Here is a 16,296-nt window from a genome sequence, read left to right on the forward strand (position 1 = left end):
ATATATATATATATATATATAGCTTCTCCTATTCAAGCACGTTCACCATTTGACAATCAGACAGCATTGTCATATTTTCCCCCCTTAATAGAGACAGACTTGCACTATTAAAACATTTAAAAACTAGGCCATTGTGCTAATACTGGAGTAAAAGTCAGGAGTAAAAATAGAGCATGAAATAGATCTTAGGGCTGCTCCCTTTTTTGCGGGAAAGCAAAAGAAAGCAGGGTCTCTTTCACGCTCAGTGCCACAAGTGAGACCTCATTAGGCAACCCGGCTCTCTCGCTCCATCTGCTGCTCTCCTCCCCCTCCCCACTGTTTTCCGAAGATGACCACTTCAGCCCCCACAGATGCAATATTATTCAGCCGAGGCTTATTTCATGCCCGAGGCTTGTCACAATAAAAATCAACCACAGCGCCGATACCCTGACAAGAAATATCGCACTCGGCTGCTGACTGACAGACTCGACTCAGTGCAGGTATCGCGATTTCGCAGACAGCCACCGAAAGCAAGCCGAGAGAGAGTGACGAATGGTTGGCAAACAAGCTGAGATCTGGGGGAGAGAAGGGGGATCTGCAAATAAGTTCCTAACTGAGCTCCAAACACTGAGCCCTGCCTCCTCCTCTGCTTCATCTGCACGGAGCAGGCGGGCGTGTCGTGCAAAGCAGGGCAGCAACAAAAGGCTGCACTGACCTACCGAGTGCAGGGTGTAAAAATCAGCGGACAATGAATATCAACATGTAGCTGATGATGCCTGTGTTAACGTCTCCCGCATTCAGCTCCACTTTCTTAATTAAATGTTAAAAGCGCTCATTACAAAAAATAAATTTAAAAATTATCTATTTGTATGTTTAGCAACCAAAATATTTGTCCATCTCTGCAAACAGCGCATGTTTCTCTGTGTGTGTGTGTGTGTGTGTGTGTGTGTCTCCAGCTCTCTCTTTCTCTCTTTGCTGTTGTTTCCATAGCGACATAGCTCTCTTGAATTCCTGCTCCGTTCTTTTCATTTCTGCCAACAAAAGCCATGTTGCACAATAGAGCAACCTCTTCCTACAGAAATCTGTTTATCCCAACACACACACACACACACACACACACACACACACACACACACACACACACACACACGGGGTCATCCTGACAGAGGAAACTGACCGATTTCTGTACAGCACCATCGCTTTACTGTTGATGACTGAAAAATACTCTACAGGTGACTAGCCAGGTGTAGTCTGTCTTTACACTCTTTGACTTTTTTTTCTGCTCTTGCTTGCAACCTACTTCCAAAAATAGCCGCCAGCCACAGAGGAGGAAAAGGTTTTATCGCCCTGCCTGGGCCTAAACTGAACTTAACAGAAACGGGCCTCGTTTTACAAGATGCTTGAAGCACACGTGACAGGAACCACATAGAGGGGAAGACAGATGAAGTGAGCCTGCAGGTGACATGCACCGAGAGTGAAAACGTTAATGGGAGGTACTTTGTGCCAGAACTCTGAAGAGCTTTTATATAATTGCAGACAGGCTTTCACCCAACATTGACTGGAGTGGTTATAGCATTTTATTTTTCTCTCTGTTCCCTAGCAACAGACATCCTCTAGTACTGAGTTGTGTCAGTTTGAGTCGACCAATAACTGCTTCTCGTATCACCGCAGATTTGGTGATGCTGAAGCATATTTAAATCGCACCTGTGGGTTCAGAACAATGGTACAGATGTTTACATTAACCCCTAAAACAGCTAAAAAAAAAAAAAAGAGGTGTGTTGGTCATCTATACAAAAATGAATAAATAAAAGTTTCACAAGAAGACAGAAGTTGCACTGAAATGCCAAATCATTCAATGTATGTCATTAATGTTAATTTTGTCTTCAGAAAAGCTGTCAGTACTTCGAGGTTAAGCTCCATAATGTCCAAACTCTACTGATAAACTCAGAAGGCATCATGTGCTGCTTCCCTGCTGCTTCTCTACTTTGATTCCCTAGCATCCCCTAATGGACAAATATGCACAATACACATACAGCAGCAGTCCATCCCTAATATTAGGTCCTGCTTCTTGGTGCAGGGGTTAATGCTGGGTTTGAACCCGCTTGGGGGGGAGGTGGGTTCTGTGTGGTGTTTGTATGTTTTCCCTGAGTCTGACTGAGCAGATGTGAGCATGAATGATAAATAGGCTTGAATGGATAAGGGTTAAAGAGCATGGATGGATGGAAATATCCTGAAGTTGCAGGTAACATAGATAGAAAATGTTAATGCCTGTGATCAAAAGTATTAATTTGTTTTTGTGTCTGTACATGTGAGAGAGAAAAAAATGGAAGAAGAAACAAAAGAGAGAACATGACAGCACACCTGTGAAGTGGGCATGCAGTGGGTTGTAAGGGTACATCAGAGGATGGAGGGAGGAGGAGGAGGTGGAGGGGAGAGGGGACTCAATGTAAGGTTAGAGGTCATGCTGATGGAGTGGCACTCCACATTCAAGTGGCTGGAAGCGGATAATCAGAGCGATGTGGCTCCAGAGTTCAGAAGTTCACAAGCAAGTACCCTGAGCCCTGCCATTAATAACACTGTACCGCATCTGATTACAGTAAACCGCAGCCGGCCGTGCTGCACAGGCAGGAGGAGAAAAAAAATCAAATCAGCTGAGGAAAGAGGTGGAAACTGATCGAGTGATTCATTGGTGGAACAATGCACAACAAAGGCATCTGCGCGCTGTATGTAGTGCAGCAATGGAGCACCTTTTGAAAGGAGCACTTTGTATCTGAGCAACAAAACAAGGATAAGTGGTAACAATAAGAAGCATTGCACTTTATACTCTAATGGTTAATAATTTCCACTCTATGTTTTTGGTATTTACCCTGCAAGATGTCCTGTGGAATATTTGCTGTGACTACACTGCCCTGCTGATGGTATTACATCATTTCACTGCTGAAGCAACGTGCAAACAAAGGCAAAGAAGAAGAAGGCTGCTGGTTACAAGGTCTTTCACGATTTGGCTTGAAAATTTTCTTTCTCGTCGTTATTAAGCCTCAATAATCCACATAGCACATTTTAGTGAAAGCATGGAGAGCAAAAACTGCCAGAAAATAAAAATGAAATTAAAAATACAGCTAAATAACTCAACAAATAAAGGTCTGCAAATAAGTGTAGCTCTCATTAATTCAAAAAAAAAATCTCATTTAAGTTCATATTTGTGTTTTTCATTTTTCTCTCTGTATGTTCCCTGTGTATTTTCCCAAGCTTGTCTATCTATCTATCTGTCTCTTTATGAATTTTTGCTTCATTTTACAAACATGAGCTGTCCTTAAAGTGTGTCACGGGGTCAGCTTTTTGCCTGCTGGTTTATCTGCACCAGTCTCACCACAGAGACGGTTTGCATCCAGTCAGAAGATCAATAGAAAACTGATTTGCTGAAAATACCATCAGGCAGGAGTGTTTACAGTTTTTGTGCAAATGTACTACAAAGTAAGTGTGCATATGGCATTCCAGGCTTGGCCTGCTGTTTTTGATATCAATTTTCGTTGCATTTAATCTGGTGCTGGTTCTTTCGCTCCTTTATTTCCCAGAGGGTTCGCCACAGCGGATGGATCCACATATTTGATTTGGCACAGATTTCATACCAGATGCCCTTCATGATGCATCCCTCCCATTTATCTGGGCTTGGGGCCGGCACTGGGAGTACACTAGCTCGTGACCTCCTGAGGCTGGGTTTGTATCTTTTGCCGGTCTCAGGCGGAGGATCTTTTACATGATCAGGGAATGAATTTCAGTCCTTCATCGGAAATCGCCAACAAACAAAACACCTTCCTGTTAATAGTTAATACCATGGGTTAACTCTAAATGTTCCCTTGAGGTTGAATTATGCAGCTTTTAGTGAGCAGGAGGAATACAAACTTTAAGTCTGACTATTACAGATTAATCAGTTATTATGACTAAATACAAAGACTCAGTATTCTTTGTTTAAACTGTACATATACAAAAGAGCAGATCTGAAGGTGTGTGGCTTGCATAATGTCCAACCATCCCCACCAACCACTTGTTTACGTCAAATTTTTTGGATTTTCATGATGGTTACTACTTTCCCCTTTGCCCAATGGATTTTTTGTCACTCCACGGCAAAGGGGCTAGCTGAATATAAAGATTATCGCCTTGTAAAACAACACAAACCATCAATTTTGACGATATCATGCATTTGCAGTCGTATTTGTATTTATGACCACCTGATGAAGCTCCATGTTTGCCTTCACCATCTCCTAAACTCCTAAATCCTCTGTTGGTGTCTTTCATGCTGCCTGTTGTAGCTCTGAACTAGAAATGCTGAAAATGAAGCTAAACTATGGAACAGCTAAAACACTCTTTGATAATCACAAGGAAAATTGGATTTTCTTTTTCTTTAGCCCGTGTGTTCGCTCGTTGAAGCTACAGTATGTCTCGCTGTCACACAGACTTTGATGCATCTCAACAGGAAAAGCACCAGGTGTAATTACTACCATCAGTGTCAGCTACATTCCACTTCCAGTTCAACAGCCATGCAATTATGCATGCTTCCTCTCACGCACGGCTTTTTTGGATCCTTGAATGAAATGAGGCCATGATTTAAGGCTCTTAATTACGCCTGGGCTTGTCTTGCCTTGACAAGTATATGCTGCTCTAAAATTTTTTAAAAGACATGTTTACTGTAATATTGAAATCAAATCTGTATCCTCATCCTTATCCTGTAAACCTTGAGGGACCTAATGATGTGCAGTTTGAAAAGTTACACTTCATATCTAGAATCTAGGTTCTTTCACGTTGGCACTTTCATCCTCCTCCATGGAGATTTATCATCTTTACACGTACAGTTTAAAAGGAATCCTTTGACTCTGAATCTCTTTTATACTTACTCCCACTCCTTCCTGCGGGCTTGCGGCGTGCTCTGTATTTTATGAGCCTGGTGGGCCATGATGATGTCCTTCTGCTCCACGAGTCCCCCGCGCCGCCGCAGCATGCCGTGAGGGCTCAGAGACCCCGAGCCCTGATCGGACGAGCCATCCTCCTGTCCGCATGGCACATCGAAGCTGGCCGCTCGAGGGGGCAGCCCCAGACACTCGGGGACCGCGTGAGGGACCTGCAGGGAGCAAGAGCGAGCTCCCTGCGCCAGCCCGGGCCGGGCAGTGGGGCTAGACCGCCTCCAGGCTTCGGGCTCAGGGAGGGACAGGGAGGACTGGACGTGTGTCTGTCCACGCCGACCGCCGATGGTTGGAGAGCTGGGTGTAAGGGAGAGGGAGAGGGACTTTTCTGAACTGGTGAACATCTCCACAGAGGTCGGTCCGTGGCAGTTTCAGCATAATGCTGCAAATGGAGAAAAAGGAGAGAGAGGCAGAGGATGATGGGTGAAAAACACTGCAATAATATTTCATAAACGTTGCTCAAGCACATCCTGCCTGTCCCCTTCTTGTTTGTCTTTCATTATGAGCATCAAACAATGTGACACTGAGGATGATAATGTCCTTTGCCCAGGCTGTCACTCTGACCCAAACTCAACCATCTCACCATCTATCAAAGGGATGAAAGTTCAGATCGTATTCATGGAGCTCAGTGGGTGACTGAAGATATCACTGAGACTTTTCAACACAACCAGGAAGTCAGACTATTACTCTAAATGGACATTTCTGGTTACCACAAAGTGTTTTTCATTTACTGTCACCACTGGGCCAAAAATCTTAATATCCAGTTCATTTGTTTGTTTTTATGACCAAATACATCTTCAGTTTCCATCAGCTGTGCAAAATGCATCTCTGTACCTGAGCACAGCCTCAAACTGCTGCTAGCATGAAGCCTAGCATATTTGTCTTTATAAACCAAAAAACTAACATTCTAAAAACAAATCTCGACACGCACCATCTCAAACTGCATCCTGGCACTTACTCTGGCAGATATTTGAAGGCATTGTCTGAATTAACCTTGTCTTCAGTCGTCACTGAGACATAAAAACTGCACAAATAAAACCACCAGTCAGACACGAGTCTGCTTAAAAAGTCTGCTGCTAAAACAAGATGTTTTTTCCTACCCCAATGGTGGTGGAGTTACTTTTACCACAAACATCCCTGCAACATCTGCAGATGCTGCAAATTTCAATCAGGATTTTTTTGAGTGCCATTTAGCTCTCTTATAACAGGATAAGCTGCTTCAACGCGATTTAGTTTTTTTCTTGCCTGGTATTAAATCTTTAAGACTTAACCATGAAACAATTTCCAGAAAATTCTAATATTTTTTTGTTGAAAACACACTGTTTATTGAACCTTCTGACATTTAAAAAAAACAAAAAAACCCATTAAATATTTAATTTGCATATATTTGCTACATCTGTTTTTTTGTAATTGTTTTTTTTTTTTTGCAATTTATTTATTTTATTTCACTTAATTTTTTATTTTATTTTATTTTTTTATTTTTTTATTTTTTATTTATTGGGGGGGGGGCACTGATGATGTAGAGGTGTCAAAAACTGATAAAAACTCAAGTATGATAAACTGGGCATTAGGGGGTTAAAACACTGAGCCATTTGAAATCCAAGAACTCTCCACCTGCCCAGCTTGATTAGTAGGTTAACTTTATTGACTGCAAGTGAAAGAAAAGAAACTTCAGAATTTAACATTTTATGAAACCGAATTGAAATGAAGATAGAAAAGATTCAGGATTTACTTCCTGTTGACCTCAGTTATTTCCAACCAAACAGGGTCAATTAACCTCAGAATGGATGCCACCATTCAACTGCACTGTCATGGGGAGCTTTGATACTAGCGGTGCATATGATTGGATGAACAGAAGCTTTGAACCAGCAGCCATACAGAAATAGTACCAGCAATCATACTGGTGGGCGGAACAAGACTGCACAGAAAGTGGGTGTAGTAAAAGTAATGACATAAAAAGAGATTTGGTCATCTTTTTTAGTAGCTGAGCACACCATAAAGAACTACTTAAACCCTCATTCTGTTGCTGCTATTGTCCAGTTAATCGTGTGCGTGTGACTGAGACAGAGAAATATGGGGGTGATGAGGTGTCAAGGCTGGAAAACAGCAAGTTTGTGGCGAAGCCAGTCAGAGACAGACGAAACAAGGCTGTTTCCACTGAGCCGGAGCTGAAAGGAAGATGACTGAGTGTGGAGGAGCCGAAGCAAAGGCTCGGTGACTCACTCATCAGCAGCAGGGCTCCTCAGACGTGAACTGGACACAGTCTGAGTTGAGCTCTGCCCTCGAACAGAGCGCAGCGCCCGCCTGAAAGCCGGGAGAGGCTACAAGGTCAGCGCGCACATTTACACGGGTGGCTCGCTCGCAGCTTTGTGCCGCTCATGGGTGGGCTGTCTCTGATTTTAGCGCAGCCATTCAAGTTCAAAAGAGATCTGATAGCTTTTATTATTAGTCAGGAAGGTTGTTTTTTTGTTGTTTTTTGCTTGCAGGCAGGGCTGTGTGGAAATTAAATGTCACGGCACTTGTATGGAGAGGCACACCTAACTGGCAGGGTGGGTCCGTGAAATCTGGACAAAAACACATAAAACAAACATAAATTGCAGCACTGATAAGGTGGAGGTAGATCAGAAGCCTGCACAATGATTATACCAAAGCAAGCTTCACACCTTATCTGCATTATTCACTCAAGTTCAAACACTTGTGTGGAGATGATGCTCTTCTATTATAAATTCAAGATTCCAGCTCCTGGCTGAGATCTCCTACGCTTTAATTAGTGCAACCAGTGCAAAGCCTGCCGGAACAAGGCGACCGCTCTCCTCTAATCAGCTGCAGGTCGACAGTCGCTTTAGATGTGCGTTAACCAGCCAGTTAACAGGTATCGCTAATTAAACTCATGCTCCTGCTCCTTCGTTATCCTCGTGAAGTTAAGTGTTTTTGACGCACGAGCAAGACAGGAGAAAAGCAAAGCAGCAGTCACAGTAACTACACTTAGAGGCACAGCGTGCTAAAAATATTCACTGCATAAAGGAGGATCGGTGCTGCGGGAAATGCAAACATCAATTAAGTCACGGATTGATTGATGAATTTGACAGCTTTACCTTGAGGTGAGGCGCGCGCCTTCATCGTCGGCGAGCCCCGATCAGGTGGATGCTAAATTCAGCTCTTTCACTCAGTCCAAGTTTGGTGGTTTGAGGATGATTTCGCGAGGATTCCTTGAGTGATGATGATTACCTCTGTATGGCTATAAATACCGCGAGGTGGCTCGGAGCCAGAGGAGCGTAGCGCGGATGAACGTAAACAGGCACGGGGACAGGAGCGAGGAGACATGGGAGTAATCCCAGTCATCTTTCACGAGCTGGCTGCCTCATATGAGTCACTTTATGTGGTTTACAATTAATGGCGGCGTCTTCAAACTAAATTTAGGCTGGACTGTCTTGAGTTGTGCTGTTTGGGCTTTTCTTTTTCTTTTCTTTTTCAGCGCAGGAAGCTGATTCACCTGTGCCGAGATCACAGGAGTTCTGGCGAGAGGGAGAGAAATGCAACAGGTCTTCATCTGAAACTGCGCTCAGGTGATGTGAGCCCAAGCACCCAGGTATTCGCATGTAACCGATCAACCGCTAGATGGTGGACTAAAGCCGCATACCTGACACATGCGCAGGTTCCTCTGGGAGACGACCATACAAGCCACCACAGTCCGAGCAGTGCACGTCTGTCCTCAAAGTGCATCTGCTTCTACTTCTGCACACGCAGCGTCATCCCCAGACTTTCTAGGCACCTTTGTAAACATTAAAATCACACAAATAAATCCCTTGTTCGTTACGACACTGCTACAGATTATGGGACACTATTATAATAGCGGATTATCAAAATTCAGTCACAAATTGGGTTAGTTGCATACAAAGCTTATGAACAAATGCTAGATAATCACACAATTATTGTAATTAGTAATATTATATATTAGTTGATACCTTTCTGACGATAATTCAGTTAGAAAGAGTTTGTTTGTTTATTTTTTGTTTATTTCTTAATATTAATCACACAAAGGGAAACAATGCTTTGTACTAGATTTAGCTGCTAGCTAATTTCCATCTGTAGTCCCTGGGCAAGTTTTGTTTTGTTTAAAGTAAAAAATTAGAATCAGGAAACTTCACAGGGAAAAAATAGGCACATAAAACACGAATCAATATTTTGAATCGTTAATCATGCGATAGAAGTAAGATGATTTCTTACAGACAGACATAAACAGGCACACGTGTTACTAAAGTGTTACTCACGTGTGTACAGAATTATATGAAACATAATTCAATAATTGAATCATGAGAAAAGATAGAGATATAGATTTGTTTTATAGGAGACGACTGATTTACTTATGTTAAGCTATGTCATTTTTTAGTCTAGATTGACATTTGGAGTGAATTTTAAATTGTGTGCACTTTTTAAAAGAGCTTTAATGTGTTTTTCAGCCATGAAAATTTAATGTAGCTGCATCTATCAGTCATCAGTTATCATGGCTCAAAAATGCTGATAAGGTGCATTTAATATAAACAACAAATGTTTAAGGACATTGATTGATATTGTTTGGAACTGACTGATTGTGCTTAGTTCAGGAGGCTGATCAGCATTTTAACTCATTAGATTTGTTGTTCTTCGCCCTTTGAGCTGCTTTTTGACAGACTCCACGCCGGCTGTTGTCTCTCTGTAACTCTCTGTAACTCGACTCGACTCGATCTTCTCCACCATAAAAGCTGATGGAGACGATGGAGTCTTTGTCCAGCAGGTACTTTCCTCTGTGCAGCAGACTTCTCAAACTCTGTTAGAAGGGCTTTCTTGGTCACCTCCTCTGATTGAAGCCTTCTCTCTGTAGGGTCCAGGTGCTTCAAAACTTCCTCCATCTCAGTTATCGAGGCCACGGTGCCCTTGAGGACACTGAATGCTTTTAGAAGTACCTTTTTTTTGCCCGTGACCTGATTGATGCCTCACCATAAGTGAATTTCTTAGACTTTGTGATTTAGTTTTTGTGCCGGCGGTGCCTTCAGGAACGTGGGATCTTTATGTACACAGTGTGGCTTTCTAAACTATGTCCAATAAAATTTGCCTCAGGTGGCTCAGAGTTTCGACCACATCTTAATTAAAGAAAACAGGGTGCAGTCTGAAGTACCACAGCAGAGTCTGAATAGTCTCGTAAATGAAAGATTATCATTTTTTTAAAGACAATAATTTATCATTATGAGATACTGAGGATAGATTGATGGTGAAATTACTTAATTATATCCATTCAAAACAGTAGCGACACAGAGGTAGAAGATCTGAATATATAGTGCTTAAATGAAAAGATACAAATGTTTAAGCATCAGTCTGACTGACCGTGATGCTATCTTTCAAATTTTGCAGTTTGGTGTCTTAAAACTCATCTCAGCCTCTGTTCATTCAGAGTTTTTACATATCAGGATATAAACGTATATATATTTAAAAAATCTGGTCCTCAGAAGCTCTTAAAATTAGGCAAATACAACCTGAGATGAACAACAATACATAACAAGTAGCACTGTGTCAGTATTTATTTAACAATAATAGTGCAAAACTGCAGAAGCAGCATGTGAAAAACTAAGTCCACACCTTGATTCAGTAGCTTGTAGAATCACCTTTTCTTTTGTCTTTTGTGCAACTTTTAGCCCCTTGTATCATTGTAGAAGATGTTTCTTTACAACATTCCTTCAGTGGATTGAGGTTTCATTGCACATTCTCTTGTAGATTTGCTGCTGCGTTTGGGATCTTTGTCCTGCTGCATGACCCAATTTTAGCCGAGCTTTAGCTGTTGGACAGTTTGCTCTAGAATAATTAGGTATTGACTCAGTGACTACAAGGTACCCATGTCCTGTGGCTCCAAAATTAGCCCAAATCATCCCCCTTCCACCACCACCAAGTCTTGTGGCTTGTTCAGATGTACCTTGCAAACTTAAGTCGTGCTGCAATGTGCTTTTTGGACAGAAGACGTTTTCCCCTGGAAAACCTTCTAAAAAAAGCCAAACATGTTCAGGCTTTTTTAATCGTGCCGTCACGAACTTTTACATCTAACATGCTAACTGATGTCTGTGGAGTGTGAGATGCTGCTCTTGGGTTTTTTGCAGTTTCTCTGAGCTTTGTCCTGTCTGACTTTGGGGTGAATTTGCTGGGACGTCCACTCCCGAGAAAATCAGCAGTTGTATTGGCATCGTCTTCTGCATAATCTTCATCATTGTAAACTGATGGACTCTAGATTGTTTGGAAATGACCTTATAACCCATCCCAGATTGAAGGGCAGCCATACTTTTTTTTTCTCTGAGACCATTACTGATGCTTTCCTCGTTGGCACTGACCTATCAACACCCCCGTGCTCCAGACAAACTACTTCTTCTATAGAGGTGCTCACATTTCCTAATGATCAGTTAACTGAGTGCATATGTGTAGCAGCAGGTGACTGCTACTTACCCTATTAATTCCTATTGGAGCTGAAGATTTTCACACGGTGCTTCTGGCTTAATTTTTGTTAAATGAATAATGAAATACTGCAATCATGTGTTGATCATCTGAGGTTGTATTTTTATAAGCCCTTTTACTGTATACGCTCCTGTATAATTATTAAACTAGAGCCGAGGACAGATAATACTCTCCCTTTAATTAAAACAGAGCATGATGGTCCACGTAGTTAATTAAAAGGTCAGCCATGTTCATTTTAAGCAATCCCAGTATTCCCTGCGCTGAGGAGGAGAAGTGTTAGCGGTGGGACTGAGAGCACTGCAGAAACCATCTGCTGCCACCAACACTGAAGGGTAAATGAAGACTTCAAGTCCACGCATGCTACACACTCAGAGTTAAAGCTGCATTTCTCCCTCTAAACCTCTTAATTTTCCTCCTTGGACGCCACTCCATGTGTTTGTCTTAATCAAGACTCTGCTATTCTTTCATTACCCAAAGTCTCCTCAAGTGATAGCGATAATGTCTAGCCACCAGTGGCCAAAGAACGAGCTCACAGACTGCAGTATCTTTGTAGTTGTTGTCAGACATGTCTCTAAGGACTCTGACATGGAGCACGCTCAGTATTTTCTAGTGTCCTGACGCCATATTGAGAGAATTAGACATGGATTTATGTAATCTAACAGAATCATCTCTGTGAGGAAATAATTGCCGTCTTATCCTCTGGGCACGTGGCCAAGTGGATGCGTGAAATGGAGACGCCAAGCAGACAAACTGCCTCCATTGAAACGGGAAACATCAGGTGTATGTGCAGGGAGACATGCGTGCCGTTTTGTGCACGAGACAGCTGGTAATAAATGGTTGGAAAATCAAATCTGGTCTGGCATGAGAGGCCGCCCTCGGGGTAAACATCAGGTTTGGTTTGTATGCTTGCTGCTTCACGTTTTGGAGATTCTTGCAGGGTGTGATTTTTTTTTTTTTTTTTTTGGTATCCTAAGGTGCCAAAAGCTTAAATGTATTAACAGTCTCGCCTTTTGTTGGAAGAGCTTGTTTCAGAGTATGAGGACAAGTCTTTACTGGTATTATCTACAACAGTCAGTCTGAGAGGTTTAACAGGCGTCTCTTTAATCGTCGAGTGACCGAGTAGGGTCAGCACGACCCCAGATTTAGATTTATACTTGTATTTCTATCAGTAAAAATCATTCCTACTGGAAATTAGCCACTTCTCCTCCAGCTTTTTCCAGGAATCAACTCATGCAGTAGGTGGGGTGAGTGGGTATTTGTCTCTAAGCACTATATCTAATTTTACTGTAATTTCACACTAATCACTGCTTAAACTTAAACTACTTTTTATTTGTGCTTTCGTGCCTCTACTGAGTGCTTTAACACTAGCACCCACATTCACATTTTTACAGGGAACCAAGCAAACCTAGACTAGTAATATTTACTGCAGCAGAGGCCTTAAGGCAGATACAGTTGGGGGCAATGAGTTCGGTTAACTTATTTTTCTATAAAAGTGACTCAAACCCATAATTAATTCAATTTGAATGTTTTAGAACATAAATATAAAGGAAAGTGTGCAGGTATGATAAACACAAATTGAACTATTAAAAAGATTCCTGTGTAAACTATAATGGGGCTTTTTATCGCCCCATTGGAAGCAAGAACTGCAATCAAGCGACTGTGATTGTGTTTGGCCCACTCTTCTTTGGAGAATTGTTTGAATTCAGCCACACTGGTGTGTTCGATCACGGCCTGTTTAAGGTCAGGTCAAAGCATCTCAGTAGGATTTGAGTCCACTGTTTGACTGAGTCACTCCAAAACAGTCATTGTGTTGCTTCTTGAGCCATTCAGAGGTGGACTTGTTTCAGATCATTGTCCTGCTGCATAACCCAAGCATGCCTGAGCTTCATGAACTGATGACCGCATTCCCTTAATTTACTAAACGTTCCTTCCTTTGCTTTATCAAGGTGTTTTTGTTTTCCTCCTCTTTTCTTTAGCATTAGTTCAGGCAGGCTGACCTCAAAGGTCAGAGCACCTCGGCTTTCTAGGCATCCAGTAGGGCTTCAATTTATGTTGCTCTAACCTGCCCACAGTGACTGCACCCATGCAAACCACTTTGTAATCCACCCTTGCACCAGGTCACCCTTTGTATTCACTACTGACACTTGCACATCGTTCCCATTCTTGCTGCCCTTCACTGGCTTCTAGAGAAATTCTGAATTTATTTTAGGATTTTATTAATAATATATAAAATGCTACATTGACCGGTTTCTACATATATACAGCAGAACTACTGAGACCTGATCACTGCAGCTGACTTCTCAGATTTCTGATCTGATTTTAAAATTTTCCTATTTGAAAACTACAGGTGATCGTGGTTTTGAGGTTGTAGCTCCTTAACTCTGGAGGAATCGGGTTCGTTTTGATGGGTTAGCTTTTCTTTGAGTGTCTAATAAAGTTATTGTTATTAAATAAAGTTTTAAGCAGATTTTTGTGACGTGATTTTGAGAAACGTTTCTGTTTAAAGGTAGTTCCCCTTGTGGGATTGTTCACATCTCGTCGCTGGACTTGAACAAATGTCACAAACTCAGACACATTTTTAATCATCAAGAGTCATTTTATTTTCATATTCTAAAATGCAAAGGACATAACAGGATTTGAGAATAAATCCAAGGTTGAGTGCACAAAAATGTTTCACTGCAGGCGATTATTTACAAGAATGAAATCAACGTTTCTTTTCTTTTTTCATTTTTTCTTTAAAGAATTCAACAGGTACTGCATCAATAATTAGAGTCAGGTTTTTGAACCTCATAACGTAGACAAGACTGGACTTCATTTGTACTGAAGATACTTTTTTAAACACAGCACATTCAGTAATTTACATTTTACATTTTAGTGAACTTTGCTGAAATAAAAGTTCACTATTAGTGCATTAAAGCCCACTGTATGTTTGTTTAATTTAGTCTTTTATACATTAAAGATTAAAATCTCATCAAGGTAATGCTATGTGGCCTCACAAACAGGCCTGTTAAAATTAAGCTGTACAGGAGAACAAGCTACACAAGTGTCCTCTGCATCAGTTTAGCCCAATGTGCTACCCAGAAACACGTTGGCTAGTAGTTACAATTTGATTGTACCATCATTGTTTAATTAACATTAGTTAATTATAAGTTATTCATGTGAATATTAGGAATCAATAATGATCCTTAAATTGTCTTGCCTGCAGCATGACATTGGTTAGAGTTTTGCGTCGTTCAACAAGTTAAATCATTAAAGGGGATCTGTTATGTTCATTTCCAGCGTCAAATTTTGAGTCCTGCACAGCTTTGTGTGATTTATAGTTTAAAAAAAAAAAACCTTATTTAACTTATACTGGGTCTTGATGATGCCCCTCACTTAATCTTCTGCTGTTTTAACTCCAGTTCCCACGCTCTTTAAGCATACTTCCTTTTGATTGGCTGTTCCTCATAAGCAGAAGGTTTGTGGGTGGGGCTTCGGTGCTCAAATGCATGCCTGAGATGATCATATTGAAAAAAATCCACTTTCTATGACATCATACAGAGCCAAAAGTAGAAAAACTGTTTGAAAGTGATTGTGGGGATTATTTGCACATACACTATTTAGACTTTGACCATGTTTAATGAAGGAAAACACCTTTTTCACAGTATATACATGATAGAGGAAAAGGAAAAACATAATAGACCCCCTTTAAGATCAAAAAATATGGCTGGGTCATGTGGACACATGCTCAAAAAGATCAATGAGTATATTTGTGTCTTTTTTAAAGTGTCTTCCTGGTTGTTTATCTACTTTCATGTCTAATTCCATGTCTAATTGAACATTTCTGCACATACCGTGACAGTTAAATAGTGACAGCTGTTAGGGTTTTCTGAAAATGTCCCCTTTTGATTGCGCAAATATGTTCATTTTCAGAGACAGACAACAAAACTGTTGTATAATTCTCTAACCAGGTAATAAGTGAGCGTACCCAGCCATAGAACAATGAGCAATAACATAACGGATGAAGACTATTTATACATTTTGATCATCACAGGTCATGTTACTCACCCAGTCCTAGTGTAACTTCATGTCCCGATGTAATTTGAAACAACACTGCATTTAGCTGGAGTTATGCCGCTACTGAATACAAGATACAATGGATTTGAAAGCTATAATTCAGCTCAACACTATGCGTGCTATAGAAGAGAAGCCAAAAACACTTACTATCCGCTTAAATAAAAAAAATCGAATATGGAACCAACCATTTCTCAGAACACAGATGAGTTTAAATACATGACTCACACAATTACCTTTTTTTTTTTTTTTTTTCTTCGATCCTTCAGTAGAGAGAATAACGAAAGTGCTCTGGTCAAACTTGTAAAAAAATAATTTATACACACCCCCAGCGTATGACTGGAAAATCTGTCATGAAATTGTTGACAACTGTTTTGCTTATTGATGGTCCTCCCCCCAATCACTCTGCTGCCCATCACCCTCGACACCCGTCGGCTGGATTAGTTGTCATTTGTTAAAAGGCAGGCAGGCGGGCAGTATGACGGTGGAGCAGGCTGGGCCCGCTAGAGGCTCTGCCACCTCTCCTTCCAACTCTGTCCATGTTCCTTTCTCTGGGCTGTAGCAGATGGTCGAAGACTTATACGCCCCCTGAGGGAAAAAGAAAAACAAGAAAATCAACTGATTTTCTTTAGTCCTCTTAGTGCTGTTTGGATTTCTGTGGGGAATTACTAAACTATATATGTATTAATCCAGAGTTTCTTCTTGCCTGAGCAACCCTTTCTAAAAATTAAAGTGCCCCAAAAATACTGAGCTTTATTCTAACTTGTACTGAAAACACAGTTTTATACACACACACACACACACACACACACACACACACACACACACACAC

The 16,296-nt window shown here is 41.2% G+C and overlaps 2 protein-coding genes across 10 annotated transcripts in view; both read right to left on the bottom strand.

Annotated features, from left to right (window-relative positions):
- Nucleotides 1–8,493, bottom strand: part of cacna1eb (calcium channel, voltage-dependent, R type, alpha 1E subunit b) — a 73,056-nt gene extending 64,563 nt beyond the window's left edge. For 7 of the 8 annotated variants that reach the window (XM_042219638.1, XM_042219631.1, XM_042219625.1 and 4 more), the window contains exons 1-2: nt 8,033–8,493; nt 4,872–5,319 (exon numbers count right to left, since the gene is read on the bottom strand). In XM_042219638.1, coding sequence (XP_042075572.1) covers nt 4,872–5,281 — 410 coding nt within the window. In that variant the 5' untranslated portion in view covers nt 5,282–5,319; nt 8,033–8,493. The remainder of the gene's footprint in view (nt 1–4,871; nt 5,320–8,032) is intronic. The other variant, XM_042219639.1, reaches the window with a different exon arrangement.
- Nucleotides 8,494–13,804: 5,311 nt separating this feature from the next.
- The window catches only part of klhl14 (kelch-like family member 14), a 25,465-nt gene continuing 22,973 nt past the window's right edge, over nt 13,805–16,296 (bottom strand). For both annotated transcript variants that reach the window (XM_005912635.3, XM_042219650.1), the window contains exon 9: nt 13,805–16,052. In XM_005912635.3, coding sequence (XP_005912697.1) covers nt 15,912–16,052 — 141 coding nt within the window. In that variant the 3' untranslated portion in view covers nt 13,805–15,911. The remainder of the gene's footprint in view (nt 16,053–16,296) is intronic.

The sequence above is a fragment of the Haplochromis burtoni genome, unplaced genomic scaffold (genome assembly GCF_018398535.1).
Source record: "Haplochromis burtoni strain Fernald_Lab_line unplaced genomic scaffold, NCSU_Asbu1 Contig_3, whole genome shotgun sequence".
NCBI lineage: Eukaryota > Metazoa > Chordata > Actinopteri > Cichliformes > Cichlidae > Haplochromis > Haplochromis burtoni.